This window comes from Drosophila arizonae, chromosome 5 (assembly GCF_054131065.1).
Source record: "Drosophila arizonae isolate 15081-1271.41 chromosome 5, UAZ_ARI_1.0, whole genome shotgun sequence".
NCBI lineage: Eukaryota > Metazoa > Arthropoda > Insecta > Diptera > Drosophilidae > Drosophila > Drosophila arizonae.
The window spans coordinates 14,229,569-14,248,636 of NC_142925.1; the positions used below are offsets into that span (position 1 = coordinate 14,229,569).

Here is a 19,068-nt window from a genome sequence, read left to right on the forward strand (position 1 = left end):
TTAAAAAAAAAAGAAAAATCATTCACAATTAGCTATAGTGGCATCTGATTTGAACTTGAATGTTTTTACTCGATAAGAACATAACGGGATGATTTATCTAATTTTAAAAGCAAACTCGACGTCCGCGCTGTATATACGGTCATTTTAAAAAAAAATTCAAGTCTCTAGCTCTTATATCTTCGGAAATCGACGCGTTCAAACATACGGACAGACGGACAGACGGACAGACGGACGGACGGACAGACGGACAGACGGACAGACGGACAGACAGACAGACGGACAGGGCCAAATCGACTCAGCTCGTCGCCCTGATCAAGAATATATATACTTTGTGGGGTCTGCCACGCCTCCTTCTGCCTGTTACATACATTTCAACAAAACCATTATACCCTGATTTCCCATTTTCAATGGGTTCAGGGTATAAAAATAAAAGAGGAAATATTCGCAAGAGGATATTTCCACGCGCATTTAAAAATTCATGAGCAGAAAGCACTCAGCGCTCTGGCAGCGGCTATCGTGTCCGTGGTCTTGTGCACTACGTGGACACATGACCGGACAATAGTTGAGGGTGGGCGTGTATATGTGTCCGTGTGTGTGTGGTCACTGGCATTGCAATTCTTGGCAGGCTCAGCTGCACCACCAATCGACCAACCCACCTGACAGCTGGGCGAGTGGGGCGCGGCGACGGGACGGTGCTCCACCTCTTTGAGTGATGCATTGACCGCAGGCAAGGGTGCAGAATTTCAACGCCTCGCATTTGAAGTTTTATCGGCCATGGAACGCTGTATATCTAAACTATGAATCAATGCATTAGTCAGTCACCTTGTATGCTCCACTTTAATTACGGCTTTTTTATGCTATCCCCCTCTAACAAACCCCAACCCGGAGCCCATTGCATTTAATCGTTTGCTGACATTTTTTTGCATGTTGTGGCCACAATTTAAAAATTGCATAGAACAGGAAAACGCAGAAAGTAAAAGAAAACGGGTCGAGCTGGAAGGGTACGACTAAGAGATACCCTGAAATTAGAGTTCATATAAGATTTGAGTATATTTTATGTGCTATATTTATTTAATTAATTATCTAAACTCATTCTACTACTGCATTACTACCAAGTAGCTGTCCTCATCTTCCAACAGGTAAAGTCCTGCCTGGATAAGTTTCGCATTTCCAGTTTTTCGCATTCAGCCTGAACCAAGTTGATATCCCGCTTAGCCGCATTCATTGGGCTTAAGGTATACCAAGTCCAATTGAAATTCCTGCCATGGAACGTAATATTATTAGCAAGTCTCGCCAACCGCCTCTGCCCCCCGCGAACGTTGTGGCCTTTCTGCTGCCATGAACTGCATAAATATTGCATTACAATAATTTGCCTCGTTGTCGCTGGGTCGGCATCAGAAGTTGCGAATTGGATTTCATGTTAATGCAATGTCCTTATCGCTCAACGTGTCCTGCTCGTGGCTAGAGAAGGGGCAGGGGTAGAGCCGCAGCGGTAGAGCCAAATGGGTTCATTTGTTTTCGTTTTGCCGCGAAGTTGTAAATTGAAAATGGGTAAACAGGGTATAAAAGGGCGGCAGGAGGTGTGCTCATATGCATAAGGTATATTCTGAAATTGGATTAATCAATGTCCTAGAAACTTATTGATCTGGAATTCTAGACTCCTTTGAGATGGAGACTTGTAATTGTATAGCTAGTTTAATTCAAATAATTGGAGAATTAATTACTTAATGTGAGCTCGACTTGGTTTGATTGATTCAGTTTTTTGAGCATAGATTCCAGACTTATTTATGAGGCGTTCCTCTACAAGCCCAATTTCAGGGTACAGGGTATATCCTAGCCAGCTAATGCCCACTTGGAGCACTCTCCCATTAGTTTTTACTGCATTTGTTAATTGCGATGATGTGGCGTAGTTTTTGCCCTTGGCTCAGGTGTGACGGGGAGGGGGTGCTTGGGTTTTTCGCCAACTATTTGGCGTTTGTTTCCAGTCCAATGCATTACTGATGCCTATCGCCGGCTGCGCGTGCATTCAATGAATATTCAAATAGTCTATTGCTTTGAAGTGAAAAGCTCGCTTTCCATTTAGTGTGTACATTTAGGTTCTCATTTTATTTGAATGCAATTGTGGTTTACAAATATAATGTTTACATTTATATATATAAAGATTTATGTATATATATCATTTTCTCTTTTAACGTTTTCTTTGTCCTTTTTTTGTTTTTTTTTTTTTTTTTGCGTTTGCACATTCAATATACTTTAATGATGCTTTGATGCATTTCATTCTGTTAGACATACATAATAATAAAAGGTAGTTATAAACAACAGTTTTTCTTTATGTAATTAAAAAAAATTATAAACATACAATATGAGCTTGAATTGTTATGGATAGCTCTCCGTCTTGCTCTATAGTATATATAGAAAATATTGAATTCCGTTTCTATAAACTTAGTTGTATATGTATGTGTGTAGGTAGGTTGTATAAAAGGTGTACTGGATGTGCTGTGTGTATTTTGATATTTTGATTGTTTATGTGGTTGTTGTTGTTGTTGGTGGTGGTGTGCGTGGGTATATATGTGTGTGTATGTGAAGCTGTGCGGGTTTTACATCGTAATTGTTTAAAAGTAATTATAAAATCTACTGCGTTTGCTGTTGAATTTCAATCTTCTCGACTGTCATGTCTGGATTCATGGCCGTCGCCTCCTGCGAAAAGAGAATGATGGGATAGAGATATTAAAATTCTGAGTTTATATTTAGTTATTTAAGTTTGAACTTACTTGTATTGCCTCAGCCAAGGCTTTGTCATGATCGATTGGGTCGCCATCGGATTGAATGGTTATCTTCTGCTCCACGCGGGTCTCAACAATGCCATCGCGTTCGGTTTTGTACTGTGGGCAAAAGAGATATCAGATTAGTTATAGAATACTGAATAATTTGGTAAGCGGCTGTCTTTAATCTTTATCCTTGCCTATCTATATAGATCAGGAATTGAATACGTTTCTTCACTTGATAAAATATGATAAATATATGTCTATATATATAATATATAATGCACACCGTATCACCAGTTTGACACAAGAGACGAATGTATGTAAATGTACAGTGGAGGCGCATACGAATACAGGAAATTTGGAATTGGTTTTGGTGGAAATTGTTCAAATGTAAAGTATTCCTACCTCCGTCTCTACTTACTCACGCTGGGTCAGAATGTGCGAATGGACTTTCTTGCGGTTTACTTACGGTAATCGTTTCGACGGTGCGGGTTTTACTGCTCACGGTTTGCGTGGAGATGATCTCGCCATGTCCTGAATAGCCGGGCGAATCCTCGCCGAGCACCACTCGGGTGCTTTCGACGTGCGGGCCAGTGGATCCGGTTGCAGAGCTTGTATATAGCGGAGATTTCTATGGGGTTGTTAGCAAAAGTTGGAGATTATTAGATTGCATTGCCGTGGAACGGAAAGGCACATTAGTGGTACAAACACGGAGTCAACTAGATACCAAGTTACATACTCTACTAACTAGGCTAGTACAAACCTGAGTGTCAGTGCGCACCACGCTGGAGCCATCGTATGGCCCATCGATGGGTGTGCCGGAGTCGCCAGAGCTGGTCGATGACACACTGTCGCGTCTCTGGTACTAGTGATTTACAACAACAAATCGAATTGGATATCGAATTGGATATCGATATGGAAATCGAATCCAATCCCAAAAAAAAAGGAAGTAAAACAAAACAAATAACAGACATCACAAATCATGCGTATCGAGAGGTGCAGCCATGCGAGCCGATTGGAATCGATTCTCTTACCTGATCGCCACTCGTTACCGTTGCCGTCGTCTTCACCTCCTGGGTGACGACGCGCTGCTGCTGATTGTTGGGGTCTAGGGTGCGGGTGGTGGCTACGGTCTTCTCCTCGAGCTGTTCCGTCTTGGCGTTCTTGCCCAGGTCCTCGTGCGTGGTTGCTGTGCGGGTGGTGACTGCGGTGGCCGTGACGTAGGCGCCACTCAGATCGGTAGGTGTTGCATCAGCCTAGGTGGGTGTTGGTGGTGTGGTGATTGTTGGTGTGGTTAGTGCGTATTCAACAACGGTTACATCAAGAGCAACACGAACAGCGAAAGCAATTAGCAAAGAGGCAGAGGTAAGTAAGAAAACAAATCAAAATAAACGAAATAAGAGAGAAATACTCAAATTAATTGAGGCATTGTGAAAGCGTCTTCACTAAGTAGTGGAAGATGTAAGCGCGAGAGCTTGTGAAACAGTCACAACAGATGCACAACTAACGGGAGCTAACCTTGTGTTCCTGCGTCGAGTAGGTCACCTCGCCGGTGCCCAGATTGCGCACCTCCTCCTCCACGTTGTGGGTGACACCGTCGTCGTTCTTGGTCAGCACCTGTTTCGTTGTCGTCTTTACCACCGTGGGCGTGCTCACTGGCTTGCCCAGCTTGCCGCCGGCGCCCGCTTGGTTCGGTGAGCTCAGCACAATGTCCTGGACATTATCTGTGCCGTACTGCTGGGTCATGTCGTCGTCGGAGCTGGCCTCGGAGTCGCGACGCAGCGCGCTCTTGCCAATGTGCTTGACCCCGTCGAAGAACTGCTGGCGTGTGATCGGCACCGTCTCTGTGGTGGTCTGCACCTGGGCCTGTTTGCCGAAGTGTGCGGGATTGATCTGGGAGTAGTTGAGTATCAGCTTGCCGGTAACGGGATCGGTGACAGCCGTAGCCGGATCTATGTCGCCCGTATTGGGATCAATGTCGCCGTACTCGCTCTTAATGCGTCCCGTCACCGGATCTATCTCACCAGTCAGCGTCATCGTGTGGGTCACAGTGGTGCGAGCGCCCGCGAAGCGTGGATCATTGGGATCGACCTGCACAGTTTCACCAGTTATCGGATCAATCATATTATAAACATAAACGGTTTTGTTGAAGAACTTAAGAACACGACCGGAAACCGGATCGATTTCACAATTCTCTGGATCGACTTCCTCGGGCCGGCCACGCTCGTCTGTCTTGGTCATCAGCAAAATGCGTACAATAACAATTTTGCCAGTCTTGGGATCAACGCGAGCCAGCTTGGTATAGACCTCACCGGACTCCGGATCCACCTGAGTGGCAGCGTAAAGCGGTTCACCGGTTGCCTTATCCGTTTCACCTGTGGCGGTGTAGATCTTGCCGGACGTCGGCTCGATTTTGATGGTGTTGGGGTCGAGTTTGGTCTGTTTCTTGATCTCATGGGTCTTGGGATCGAGGTAGCCGTAGATGGTGATGACGTAGCCCGTCTTGGGATCCACACTGCTGGAAATATATTGCAGTTCCTTAGTGCTGGGATCATTGGCTCCGGTCGGCACCCAGATCTGGTTCGATTTGGGATCAACGACAATGTCCTTGTCCTTGGCGGCGCTGACCTCTGTGATGGGCGCCTTTGTAACCGGATCCACGCGCTGTTGGACAATGCGTAGTGAAATGATGCGGGCATAATCCTTGTCGGGTTTGTTGTTCTTGGGGTTGACTTGGTTCTTCAGCACGATCTGTCCGGTGCTTGGCTCGATCTTAATGTCCCTTGTCACCGATTTGCCCGACTTGGGATCGGTAAAGGTGATTGTGTGCTTAACCAGATCGATTTGGCCATACTTGGTGTCGATTTTGCCCGCCTTGGGATCGAACTGTCCGCCAGATGTCTCCACTTGAGCTGTCTTGGGATCGATAATGTTCTTCTTGGAATCGAACTTGCCAGCCAGAGAAGTAACCTCAACAATTGGATCAATTTGCTGGCCGACCTCAATGATGCGACCCTGGTTAGGATCAATCTTGTTCGTTTTCGGATCAATGACGCCCAAGATGGTGATTTGGCCAGTGCCAGGATCAACCTTGACATTCTTGGTGACCACAATTTTGCCATGTTTGGGATCGTAGGCCTTGAGCTCACCCTTGCGTGTGTCAATCTCACCGTATTTCGTATCCAGCAAGCCAGTGCTCAAGTTCAAGACACCCAGCGAGCGCTCGACCTCCCCATTAACGGTATCGATCTTGCCCGTTGCGGGATCAATGCGGCTCGTGATGACTGTCAGCTCAACGACAGGATTATCCTGTGGCGTTATGCAAACAATCTGGCCCAAGGAGTTATCGATGCGTCCTGTCTTTGGATCTGAGACACCGCTAATCAAATGCAAATTGCCCGTCTTTGGATCCACATCGCCCTTGAACAACTCCTTTTTGCCTGTCTGTGTATTCAGAGCCTCCAGAGTTCCATTCTGGGGATCAATTACGCCGTACTTAGTATCAATGCGACCCGTGGCTGGGTCAAGGATGCCCGTCGAGTGCTCAATTGTGCCATTTTCGGCATCGATGCGCTTGGTATTCGGATCGAATTTGGAGGTAATAACCATAATCTTAACGCGCTTCTTCTTGGGCTTAGCCGCAGCAGCTGCAGCCACTGCACCAGGACCAGAACTACCGCGGGATCCTGGCCCAGCTCCAGCTGCAGCTCCAGTTGCAGCTTTCTTGGGCGAGCCAGGCTTAGCACCAGCTGCCACGCCCACATATCCGGGCTCCTTATTATAGCGCTGTGATTCGAGGAACTCGGCAGTGGGATCAATGATCGGCTTATAGCTGCCGGGAGCACCCGATGCATAGCCTTGCTGGCCCTGCTGACCCTTGGTGGGTGAGTAGGAGCGCTTCTGGCCATCGCTCAGCGGCACTGCAGCGGCATCCACAGCGCTGCCTTGCAGCTTGGCCCGAGTGGTGGGCGAGAGGCTGCCGTCTTGCAGCAATTTCGCTCTGGACTTGGGCGAGAGCTGTCCCCGATTCAGCTTGTCTTGCGTGCGTGGGGACAGTTGACCCGACTTGATCTTTTCGGCAGTCTCCTTCAGAGCACTCTCATTGCCTGGCGCATAGTTGAAGGCCAGACCGATCTTCTTCTGCTGCGACGTCGGCGACAGCTGTTCCTGACCATCGGGACCTAGCTGCTTGCTGCTATTCGGGTCCTGGTCGTAGCGGAAGCCGCCAGGCGTATAGGACTTACGCGTTGGGCTACTGGCATTGCCCTCGGCATCGACAGCGTACTCGTACGGCCGGGTAACGCCGGGTGTGGTGGAGCCACGTTTCTTGTCTGCATCCTTATTGGCATCGCCTTGTTCCTGCTCGACCAGACCCGAGGTAACGACCAAACCGAGGCGACCCACTTCCTTATCCTTGTCCTTGCCGGACTTATCCTTGCCATCCTTGGACGGTGAACCGCTCTTGCTCTTGCGACCCGACGAGAATATACCAATACCCTGTTCATTTCACCCATTTCAAGCAGCGCCGACAAATCAAAAGTTGAAACATAAAACGAAACGAATCGGAGGAGGGGGAATACAAAAAGAAATGAAAATTACAAAATCAGATGGAAATCATAAGAAATTTGGATTAACTAATGTACTCAAATACAAACTATCAATACTTAGGAGCTGAACTTAAGGTGTGTGTGTGGTTGGACAATGGATGGGACTTAATTGGTTGTATATATACAAATGGTGCGAAGAGTTCTTACGCAGGGTTTTATATTAGCTTAAAACCAAATCCTTAGTATATCTTAAAATACATGTCTTAAGGTCTTAAGGTAAACTTAATAAATTATGATACTTACACGTCTGCCAGATGTATCGGACTTCTTTGATTCATTAGGATCGTCACCTGTGCAAGAAATCGATTAGTTAAACAATATAGAGAAGGGGTGTATATATAGATACTTTACCGTTAATGCCAGCTGCAGCAGCGGCGGCAGCTGCCTTAGCCGCCTTCTCGGCCTTCTCCCTTTCCTTTTGTTCGCGTTTCTCGCGCTCTTTGCGCTCCTTCTCCTCCTTCTCTCTCAGCTTCTTCTCGCGCAGCTTTGCCTCCTTCTCTTCGTCCTGTGAATTTAGTAAAAGGATCTTTAATAACTGATTTCTTAGAGTTTTGGCAAAGGACAATAAAGACAAGGAAGTTTTATTGAAGAAGCGTACGAGTACATGCAACAGAAATGACAGAATATGGATCAAATGTATTGTTCAAGCGCCAAGGATTACAGTTTTAAAGCTGTACAAAGAGAAATCAATTTTTAGTGAAATTATTTCATTCACTTCTCTTTTTGTTTTTGATATGCCAATGATTGTTTGTTTAGATGCGTATTAGACAATATGGTTGCTATATTTACAGTTATGTAGCGCAAATGAGAGTTCAAATCAAACTAAACAGAAAATATAAAACATAAATTGCATAAATATAAAAATAAATTGAAATAGAGGTATAAATGAGGATAGTATAGAGTTGTATGCAAATGTGATTTAGACAAAACATTTACAATCCATAGAGTAGAGAGATATGAGATCGTTTGGTTTGTACATAAATTTACCATAAATAGCAAGTCCTCGTTCATGGGCTACCAGGGTTAAGTTAAAGTCAATTATGTAATCAAAATAAAAAAGTTGCCGGTTAACAAAAATTAGTAAAAACAATTATATGTAATGATAAAAAGTATATAAAGTTCATCTCATATGCGCTGATCGGAATGGAATATACACAATTTTTTATTTTTTTTTTTTTGTCTAGGAATAAGCTCACAACGATTAAAAAATAAGCAGATATCAAGCCAGAGTAAATAAAATTGTTTAAGGTATTGGGAAAGAGAATCGAATTCTTGATACGAATATTTTTAGCATAGAGTGTTTACAAAAAAAAACAGTAACCTGAGCGAGAGACGGAAAATCGCCGAGAGCGGACGCCGCTTCGGCAGCGATGTTGGTCTCATAGTCTCCCTCGAGTGAGCTCTGCGAGGAGGCTGAGGCTGTACCGGTGCTCGATTCGCGTATTAACTGATTACGCATATTCATATAGTATGTGATTGGGGTTAACAATGTTGTTAGAATCGAATCAAATCGAATGCAACGAGCAGCAGGTTAACGAGCACGGGCACACGGCATTCGTGTGTGTGTGTGTGTGTGTGTGTGTGCATGTATTTGGTTTGGTTTGTGAGTGAGAGTTAGTAACAAACCGAGAAAAAATAAAGTAATTAAGTATCTGGTTAACAACTGCCATTAATCATTGAGCATCTGCATCTCGAGTCAGACTCAGCGGCCAAGTCTTCTAGTTACCTTGTCCTTCTTGTTCTTGATGGGACTGCGGCTCAGCGGATCCGTGTCCTGGCTGCGATCTCCACGATGGTCCAAGGTGTTGCTCTTGCGGGCCACCTTCTCCTTCTCAGCCATAGCCAAGGCTGCAAGTCAAAATCGTCAATTGGGATGCACTTATAAAGATTTCCATTTTTAGCACTCACCATCCATGCTACGAGATGAGAGCCGTGCGCCGGATAGTGCCCGATCGAACTTGGGCGCCGTACGGTCGACAGGCGTGGCCTTGCTCTCGTAGTGGGTGCGACCCGAGAAGCGGTACTTGGAGCCAAAGCGTGGGAATAGAGTGGACCGTGTGTTGGGCTCTGGCGTCATCAGGCGGAAGAAGGTGTGATGCTCCACACAGGACTTCCACAGCTTCTTGGCGGCACGATGGTTAGCAAGCTTAAAACCGATGGTGGATTCGTATTGCTCGAATTCGCCCGGTCGTATCTTGATGTAGAAATGGTGACGCTTGTACGAGATCTTCAAGATCTTTGGCCAAGCGAAACGGTTTATGCGCAGCCTGTTGGAATATGAAGCTTTAGTCTGAGGTCAAATGAATATGGAAATGCTTCAAGTCTACTCACTTATCGCGATAAACCAACAAACCGGACGCACACACACCCAGCATAATGTCCACACCCTCGGAGTCCTTGGCAGGATGCAAGTCCACGCCGTACATAGCCAGCTTCTTGGCATTCTCCAAGTAGTGGAGCTCAGCCTCAGCGGGCGATTGACCTCTGAGTGGGGAAACAAAAAATACAGATTAGATATGGATATGGGTCTTGATAGCTGGCCAAACTCACTTGTGGGTCTTGTGCAGATCCATGACCTTGTCCTCGAGCTCTGCTGTCTGATTGGGTGCGATTTTGAAGTCCTTCAGATAGGCACGGGTTGGCATTTCCTTGGGATCATAGTCGCCCATCTCGGACTGCACCAGGTACGAGCCGAGCAGGGCGTGCGTGACAAAGGTGCAGGGCAGACGGCCCTCCAGGATGTCATTGCGCACTTGCAGGCACAGATGGTAGCGCGTGATGTCCTCCTGGAGCTGCGACGGCTCCGGTGGATAGAACTTGACGGCGAATGCCAGTGGCCAGGGATCCGTACGAAAGAATTTCGCGACTGGCTTCTCCAAATCCAGCCAAACACGCGGATCGGTGGGCGTCTCATAGGTCAGGCCAAAGTAGTCCTTCTCAATGATGTTTAGACCGGCGCAAATGGAGTTGACCAGGTCGCGGCCTTTGGCTTTGCGCTGCACAGGGGAATATATAAGAAGGGATCAAGTTATTGGATTTGGCTAGAGATTGGCTAATTTATTTGCTCACATCAATCGTTACGTCCAGTATGGAGCCATCGAGCAGTGTGACGCGTGCCAATGCGGCCTTTGAGAAGGTCAATGAGCTCTTCCCTTTGCTCTTGGTCGGCGTTTCCGGTTCCGCTGGCGCGGATGCTTTAGTTTCCGCTGGCATTGCTACGCACTCAGTTTGCCGTGTTGCAATCGATTAGAAAATTGAAGCTGCAAATATTAATAAGAGAGAAAGATATAAGTAGAGTCAACAACTGGTGGAAGCAGGGAAGGCTATGCGACCGGATGTGCTCACTGCAAGCGAGCGAATGCGTGTGGTCGGTCTCCGGTCTCCATTCTCTGTGTGTCTGAGCGATTGGCTGGCGCCAGCGAACTGGGACAGGGCTATAAAATTACTTGGAGTGTGCGAATAACTGCAAGCAGCCCCTTCGAGCCACCCCTAAGGGCTGTCGCTGGCTGGACCATGATGTCATGCGATGACATTATTCATACGGATTATTCGCATTCTTAATCACACTCACACTCACACTCATACTCGTAGTCATACTCGTAGTCATACTTACGTGAACTGTGCCTTGTTCCACTTGCAGCTGACCGCAGTTGTTGCCTGGCGAGCTGTGAATAATAAAAGTGTACCATTAAATGCTGTGGACGCGGTAAATTCAAACTGAAATTAAAGTTTAGCTGGCGAAAGCCACAGCACAACCTCAGCAAAGTCCCAGCCAAGAGCCATAAAACTAGATGCTGACCAGCACACACAGCCGTAAAAAGAAGCAGAAACAGCATATTGAGCATGTGTGCATGTGTGTTTGTGTGTCTATGCCAGTTGGAATTTATTTGAAAAACCTGGCCGGCTTTAATTAGACGGCACATATTAGACCCGCCCGCCCGCCTCTTTTGGCCAACTCCTTTGGCTCAAAGAAAGTTTGCAGAACTTTCGCTGCAACTTGTCAAATGAATTCTCATATCAGAAAAAAGTTTCAGTTGGCAGCTGATTGGAAGGCGAAGACGTAGGGGTCGGGGTAAAGCCAGTCCTCATGTGATTAGCCAAAGGGAATGATGGGAATGACAAGACCTCAGATGATTCGAATTGAGTTTTCCAAATACTTATGCATCTACTGCGAAAATGGGTATATTGGTTTTCTATGCAAACATATATATGACATAAATGATTTATATTATTTTATTCATTGAATAATAGAATAATAATATTTGACAAACTTTTTACATTTTGCTTTCATATTATTAATCTTTTTATGCTGCTATGATTTCACAATGCAGAAAGTTTTCTTACTGCTAAATATTGACTAACAATTAGCTGTTCTGTATAATAACATTCTAACCGCAGGCACATTCACTGCCTCTAACTCAAGCGTATTATGTATAAATAATTAAATAATAATATATATACCTAGTATATTAGTATTCATATTATTATTATTTTTGTATGTATTATTATTATTGTATGAGGCTAGCTGTGGCTAGTGGTTGCAAAGCTAACAAATAGCACCACACCCCAGCGCAGGCAGAGCAAGAGAGACAGACAGAGAGTAAGAGCAGACGTTCGATGGGAGCGAGTGCAATATAGTTGGCGGAGCAATTGATCAATTGAATGTTTAATTGATTTGAAATTTCTTGCACTCTTCAATGTCTCTATCTATGATCGGCAGTTATATGTGAGGCGGGCAGAGGGGAATCATTGGCAGCGATCGCCGGACAGGCTGAACCAGTTTTTGGTACGATCGGCAGGCATGCGGCAAACGAAGCAACTGAAGCTGCAAAAACTAGATTCGAAATCCTCTCAAATAAAACCAAAAAGTCAAGCAACAGCAGAACAGCGCGTCACAGTTTTTGGGGGCAGCTGATGGCGTCATCGTGCCATCGAAACTGTTTCAAATTGTTGAGAATCCAAAAACCAGAAGGCAGACATTTCATTTTTATTCAAATATCATGCGTAAGTGTGTGCGAGTTTGTGTGTGTGTGTGTGTGTTTATTTTCATCCATTAATTGCAAACAGCTAGAGTAGCATTATTATTTTGGGGCAATCTGCTTAGCCGCCCAGTTGACATCATCTATCCATTAAGTCGGCGGGATAATTGTTAAGTACACTTAATCGTGATCTAATTACAGTTCGTGCATCGCATTCTAGGCAATTTGACAGTGAAATGTTTCGTGTTTGCTGCCACACTTCATTGATTGACGCATGAATCACACACACACAGAGAGAGGGAAAGAGAGAGAGAGAGAGAGAGAAGGAGAGGTATAGATAGCTGATTAACGTGCAGTGCGCTTGCAATTGCAGCGAATCTCTGTTTACTACAAACACATATACATATACATATACATATATATGTATATAGTACATATATATTTAGTCTGCTCTGCTCTAGAATGGCCGGCGATATGTTTTATTTTTGTCTCACATTAACGATGACATCATCATCAGAGCAAATTATTGAAATTGTTTGTTCTATTGCAGCAACAATCAAACAAGCAACAGCAACAACAACAACAACAGTAAACAGCATGCGCAATATTTTGCAAGATGCCGACACCCAAAAAAAGAAAGAAGAATCAACAACAAAACTGAAGAATGAATGCTTCAATTGAAGGAGGTCGAGGTGAAATTCATCAAGTAGCTGAAATACACACATCAACTATATATGTATCTATGTATATGATTGTGTATATATGCCTATATAAACTGACATCTGGGTGTGCTTCTAATCATGGCAATGTTGCCTCACTGTACACCACTTGGGCTTGGGGCGTGAGCAGGAATGTATCTCCATGCTTAAGCTTATGCAAAGACAAACAAAGACGTGACCGGTAAACCGACTTGACTGCAGACATACATATATACATATACATATATACACATTGTATTTGTGAACAGTCTGAGAAAAGCTCAAACTCGAAATATTCTATTGAAATTGAGTAGAACTGCGGTCAAGCTGAAGCAAAGTTTTGAATAGAAAAAGCGTATTTTTAGTTCTCTATCCTTTTTTGAATACGAAAATTCCTTTTAATTTAGAAATTGTGTTGAATGTATCCAAATGCTTAAAATTTTGCATTATTGCATTAAGAAACTTCGGGTGAGTTAATATTGTTATTAATATTCAAAATTAAAAGAGCAAATATTATATGCCAAATACTCATTGAATTTTTTAAATCATTTTCCATTAAATATTTTAACAATATTAATTTACTAATTATTTAATTTAATTTTAATTAATTTAATAATTATTGAATATAAAGTTTATATCAAATTTTGTACAAGTTTATGTTCGTTCAATAATATTTTTGAGAATAAAAATTCTTGACACGCTGAGTGAGTTTAAGAAATTTAATAAATTTAGTCAATTAATCAAAACATTTCTTTACTAAATTCAATTTATTTTCTAATGACATTTCAATTTATTTAATATTCAAAAAGCATTAAAGACTGTCTGAATTTTGTCTTAAAAGAGTATGTGAATGGCAAACTGGTAAACTTCGAATTGAGCTCAATAAATGCTTGAACTTCAATGTAAATTTATACTTCAACTTTACTTTACCTTGCCTAAATTACAAAAGCCATTAATGTAAAAAAAAAAAACATTTATTAAGCATTTAGAGTTTTTCTGATTTCAAGTATGCAAATATTTGGGCAAAGTATTTGAATACTCAGGCCAACTCTACTGTGAACTTATGGGCATGAGGAATATTCAAGAGCTGTTGATGTCTTGAGTTGAGAGCTATGAATTGAAAGAAGTTTGAGTGTATGTGTGTGTGTGTGTGTGTGTGAGTGTGTGTATAATCACTGTCATGTTTGCTAAAGATTCACTCGGCCTGTGCACTGGCGGTCAATCCAATTGAGTTAAGGGTAGGCCGTAATTAAGTTTAATTTAATACAACTTAAATCAAATTCAATTTACTCGAACACAGCACTACAAAACACGATGAATATGAACCTGAACCTCAACCTCAGAGCCGATATACGTATATATGAATATACAAATATGTATCATATAAATTTCTGTGTATGTTTTGTATATTCCGTCATGCCATTAGGTCATCTGTGCTGGAGTTGGTCTGCTGCTGCTGCTGCTGCTGCTGCTGCTGGCGTGACGTCAGTTTGAAAGGTGTGTGCGTAAGTGCATATATTTGCAACTGTTATTAAAGTTCAGTTAACAATGGTGAGAGGCAGTTCATTCATTCTGAATGACTGTTCACCTGTGCGCTTGCTTGCAAACGAAGCAGCAAATCAACGAAGCGTTGCCCATAAATTGTATACAACAAAATTGTTGTTTTCCATAGCGAAAGAGTTGCGGGCGGGCTGCTCACATCCGTTTATAGCCAGGCAGACTTCCGCAAGAAATGCTTTTCCCATTTGGTGAAATGGATGATGATATGCCATAGTCGAATACATAAAGGTATATATATTGGGCAAGATATTTATGAACTATATATCAGGTCGCACAATCTGATGAGAATAACATTTTGTATATTCTATTTTTTGGGCGTGCATGTGAAAGAAGGAGTGTAAGAAGAAAGGAAGTCAAAGTTTTTTGTTTGTTTGCCTTTGGTGGTATGTGCTTAAATGGGTCAATCGATAATATTGTTGCATGGCTGGCATTAGGGGTATTCTCACGCATTTTGTTTGCCTTGCAGTTGCCGCTATCACAAGCTGCAAATTTTTGTTTACTTATAAAAATATATTTATATATAAAGTTTTTTGCTACGATAAGCCAGATCCGCTCCAGTTGCAATTCCAGTTTGAATTGCTCTAATCGCCTCAGTGAATTACTACATAAATAGTTTGCACTTGTTGACCAGCGCAAAAAAAAAAAAAAAAGAAGAAGAAGAAGAAACGAATTGAGCACTCGACGGCTACAATGGCTTCGCTACTTGGCTTTGCTCAATGGCGCTTGACGAATTACAGACTACAAAATGCTCTCATATAGTATATAGGCATATATTGAGAATATATATATATATATGTATATGCATATATATGTATTTTTGTGTGCATATATTTCCATAGCACGGTACTCCCACAGCAACGCCTCAGCAATTCGCTATTTAAAGTATTCAACGCCTTCGAGCCGGTAGACTCTCTCTCTCTCTCCCTCTCTCGGTGGGCAACGAACTCGGGAGTGTTGTCGAACTCAAGACCCACCCACAAATAGATGCCAACTGGGGTGGCTCCACTGAACTAGTAAACAAACCAAAATACACAGCTGGCTCTTTATCCACATAAATCATAGCGCCCCCCCTCGACAACAATAAAAATCGATGTGACAACAAATATAAATAGAAAATTCAATGCGAAAATGTGTGAGTGTGAATGTGTGTGTGTGTGTGAGTGCTTCTCCCTCTGTGTGTGTATGTGTGTGTAAAAGCTGTTTTCTATCTGTTGCCCCGCGCAGAGGGCGTTAACAACTCGAAAATAGACACAAATCTTTACAAGTCAGAAGCGGAAGCTCGGGGATCATTGTCGCAAATCAAGAGATCTCCATAGAGTAGAGCCACTGGAGCTCTGTTTTCCATCTGTTGCAGCAGGCCGACAGATTGCTTTGAGTAGAGGGCGTCAATAGGTCGATCAAATAGAGGCGAGTCTCTAGAGTCTCAAGAGGAAGCTAACAAATCAGTCGAGTTCTGTATTGAGGCCGTTAATAACTCGAAAATAGCTCCGAAATGTCTTTCAAATCCAGAGGAAGCTCGCCTAATCAAACGATTTGAAATGCCAGGCTGAGTGCCCCCTAGAAAATTGAGTGTGAAATGAAAACTTTAAACGATCTGGCAGCGTGTGTTCTGCTGTGGCCCAAATTTCCAGTTTATGTTACGAGCTCGACTTTGGCTAAGAGAGCCGATTACAAATTGCTCGCTCTTACTCTCTCTCTCTTCTAATGCAGCGACACACCTTGTTCTGCCTCTCTGTTTTGCGGGGGGGCGGGGGCGTTGAGCTAAACTTGCCTCAGACTCTGGCTATGCTCTGGCTCTCTGCTTGAATTCAGGTTTTTCACACTGTTTTTCATGTTTAGGCCGTGTGCTTGCATGTGGCTAAGTCGTTTGGCTGTGGCTCGCCACAGTTTATTATAATTTTTGTTATATGTATTTTTTTCTCGGTCGGCTCGCACAGTTTGGTCCGTTGTACAGTTATTAGCATTTGCTTTGCTCGTTTCGTTTATTTGTTTGTCTGTTGTGTGGCCAATTTCTTGGCCAAGCAATAACCGGTTTCTAATGCAACTTCTTGCGCTATCTGTCTGCCACTCTTTGAAGAGAGAAAGAGAGACTCTTGGAAATGCATTGCTGTGTCGCTCGTTAGGCTATTTGGGTCAAACGCTCTGTTCCAGATCCAATCCAAGCCAAGTCGAGCCAAGCCAAGCTCGCTCAAGCTAAGCCAAGTCAAGCCACGTCCGCGTCTGCTTTCTATCAGATTTTCCACGGATTGTGAAAATCCGTTTGGCTTTTGGATGACGCATGGGAGCCTCGCCTGAAGAGTCACCTGCCCCATTCATAACTTACAGTTACCCTCGACTATTTGCGCGGAACCTTATCAGTTCAGCTATGTGCGTGAGTAATGCCAGCCTTATCACTAGCCTAACATATGTACATAGTACAATGGCCAGAAAGCTTCGCAGACTTCCTTCTGCGCGCTTAGCCTTGATATCACAACCGAAATGCCAATAGGGTGAAAAAAAAGCAGAGAGCAGAGCAGCGAGCAGTTGATAAGGAAATAACCTGCTCAACTCGATCAATTTCCAAGGCAGCAGCTGCGGCTGCCGCTGCCGCTACTGCTGCTGCCTTTGGTTTATTTTGGTGCCAGTGACGTCGACGTCGGCGTCGTCGCAGTTGTTGTTGTCGCCAATCTTACACTAGCTGCGCGTTAATATTTCTCTACTACTACTTAAATAAATATGTATATGTATGTACAATTATCCAGAGCGTAAATACTTGACTGTGTCGCATTTCATAATTTCAATCGTAATGAGTTTAACGGGGGAAGGTTGCATGGATACAACACACAGCACGCACACAATTACGTACAGTGCACGTTCAACAAAAGAACTAACCCTATATTAAGTATTTACAAAATATTTACATAGCAAAATCAGCAAATTATGCAAATCTATTAAAATAAAAATTTTCCTCTTCCCACATATGGCTAACAATATATTTGATTATACTCTGCCCTAACATATATTTTAATGCGAATAGTTCATGGTAGAGTGCCTTTACTGTATTTGTGTCTGATGCGGCATGTGTTGAATGTTTTGAATGTGTCTCCTTGACTACGCGCCATTCCGGTTGCCAATAAGAATTTCTCAACTTTCAGCCCCTGCTCAAAAAAAGAAAACAAAATGCGAAACAACTGAGAAAAACACAAAATCTGACAAAAGAGTGAAACAGCAACAGCAACAGCAATAGCAGCGGCAACAACAACATAAACTCGTAAAGTTTCAAAGGCAGCACAAAAGAAAATCAAAGAAAACGTACAAAAAGATACAGCTAAAGCTTGGCCAAAAAGCGACAACGTCAACGTTCTCGCTCTCACTCACTCACTCTCTTTGACAAGCACTCTACAAAGAGTGAGAGAGAGTGGCAAGCGCTGAGAGAGCGTTTAGCTTTAATGTGCGTGCTCGTATAAGTGTACGTGCGTATCTGTGTGTGTGCTATGAAGTCATACTGTTCTCGCTGTGTGTGTAAGTCTGTGTGTGTGTGTATGTCAAAAGCATAAAATAATTCGAAGACGGAGCAGGCAACCAAAAACTCTGACCACAGCCCAAAAAACTGAAAAAAGACGACCCAAACAACGGGTAATGGCGCGATGCCGTTGGCTGTGGAGTAGCTCGAGATTGAGGAGAATGGAAGAACCTAATTAAATTGTAGTTGAAGTTGCCGTTACTTACGAGTTAGCTCTGCCTTGATATTCAGTTGATAATCCAATCCACTGGAAGCGTTGAATACTTTGCGGCGCTTTTCCCACTTGTTTTCACTTTTCACACCACAAATCGCTTTGCAAATAATAATTTACAATCACACACACTTGCACACGCAACAATACACATAAACAAATTCTTGGCCACTTTTTTCTATCGAACACGAAAAAAGACAATTTGTTACTGCTGTTGTTGTTGTTGCTGTTGTTGTCGTCGTCGTTGAATACCTGTTGAAAATTGACGTTGAGTGAGTAATAGAGAATAGTAAAATTGAGAGTGAGCGCAATGACAGCGCGGGGTGTAAAACTAGGCGTGGGCGTGTGAAAACTGCATAAAATCGTAAAAGAATAACGAAACAAAACTTTTGTGGTTTTATTTATAACAACACAAATTTGCGCGCGAATTTTCTGCAACTGGCACACAGATGCTTTGATTTTCTTTTTGCTGGCAAATTCTCTTGCCTATTTTTCTCATATATATACATATATGTGTGTATATTTTTTTTTATTGTTTTCCTATTGGCCTGCGACGGGGTATTTTCAGTTAACGTACCGTGGTAAAAATATTCGAAATGCTACGCACGAAGAGCAAACTGGTACTGAGATATATTTATTTTGTATTTAAGCGGCAGAGTCGACGGAACAACCACTGCCCCATTGGATTGAGTCAATCGAAGAGCGAGAGAGAGCACCAGAACGTGCAACGTCACAGCTACAGAATG

At 43.3% G+C, this 19,068-nt stretch overlaps 1 protein-coding gene across 10 annotated transcripts; it reads right to left on the reverse strand.

Annotated features, from left to right (window-relative positions):
- Window positions 1–2,078: 2,078 nt before the first annotated feature.
- cora (erythrocyte membrane protein band 4.1 like coracle) lies at window positions 2,079–19,032 on the reverse strand. Of its 10 annotated transcripts, none has more exons than XM_089469682.1 (17): window positions 18,900–19,032; window positions 18,318–18,574; window positions 10,986–11,037; window positions 10,442–10,632; window positions 9,923–10,368; window positions 9,704–9,856; window positions 9,281–9,639; window positions 9,099–9,220; window positions 8,360–8,386; window positions 7,724–7,877; window positions 7,616–7,662; window positions 4,284–7,262; window positions 3,800–4,021; window positions 3,529–3,630; window positions 3,235–3,396; window positions 2,772–2,882; window positions 2,079–2,697 (listed from the first exon to the last, which is right to left on the reverse strand). In XM_089469682.1, exons 4-17 carry the CDS (start codon window positions 10,583–10,585, stop codon window positions 2,632–2,634), a joined length of 5,094 nt encoding a protein of 1,697 aa, XP_089325808.1. In that variant the 5' UTR covers window positions 10,586–10,632; window positions 10,986–11,037; window positions 18,318–18,574; window positions 18,900–19,032; the 3' UTR covers window positions 2,079–2,631. The 10 variants fall into 10 exon arrangements, with proteins under 10 accessions (XP_089325808.1, XP_017867423.1, XP_089325806.1 ...); XM_018011934.2 differs by lacking the exon at window positions 8,360–8,386 and adding an exon at window positions 8,694–8,819; XM_089469680.1 differs by lacking the exon at window positions 8,360–8,386 and adding an exon at window positions 8,694–8,819 and having other exon boundaries at window positions 18,809–18,919.
- Window positions 19,033–19,068: the final 36 nt, after the last annotated feature.

Coding starts and splice junctions, on each gene's coding strand:
- cora (XM_018011934.2), bottom strand. CDS start 10,585: ATGCCAGCGGAAACTAAAGCATCCGCGCCAGCGGAACCGGAAACGCCG. Junction 7,878..8,693: donor ATTTTCCGTCTCTCGCTCAG/GTTACTGTTTTT, acceptor CTAAATTCACAG/GACGAAGAGAAGGAGGCAAA. Junction 2,883..3,234: donor GCACCGTCGAAACGATTACC/GTAAGTAAACCG, acceptor TTTTGCCCACAG/TACAAAACCGAACGCGATGG.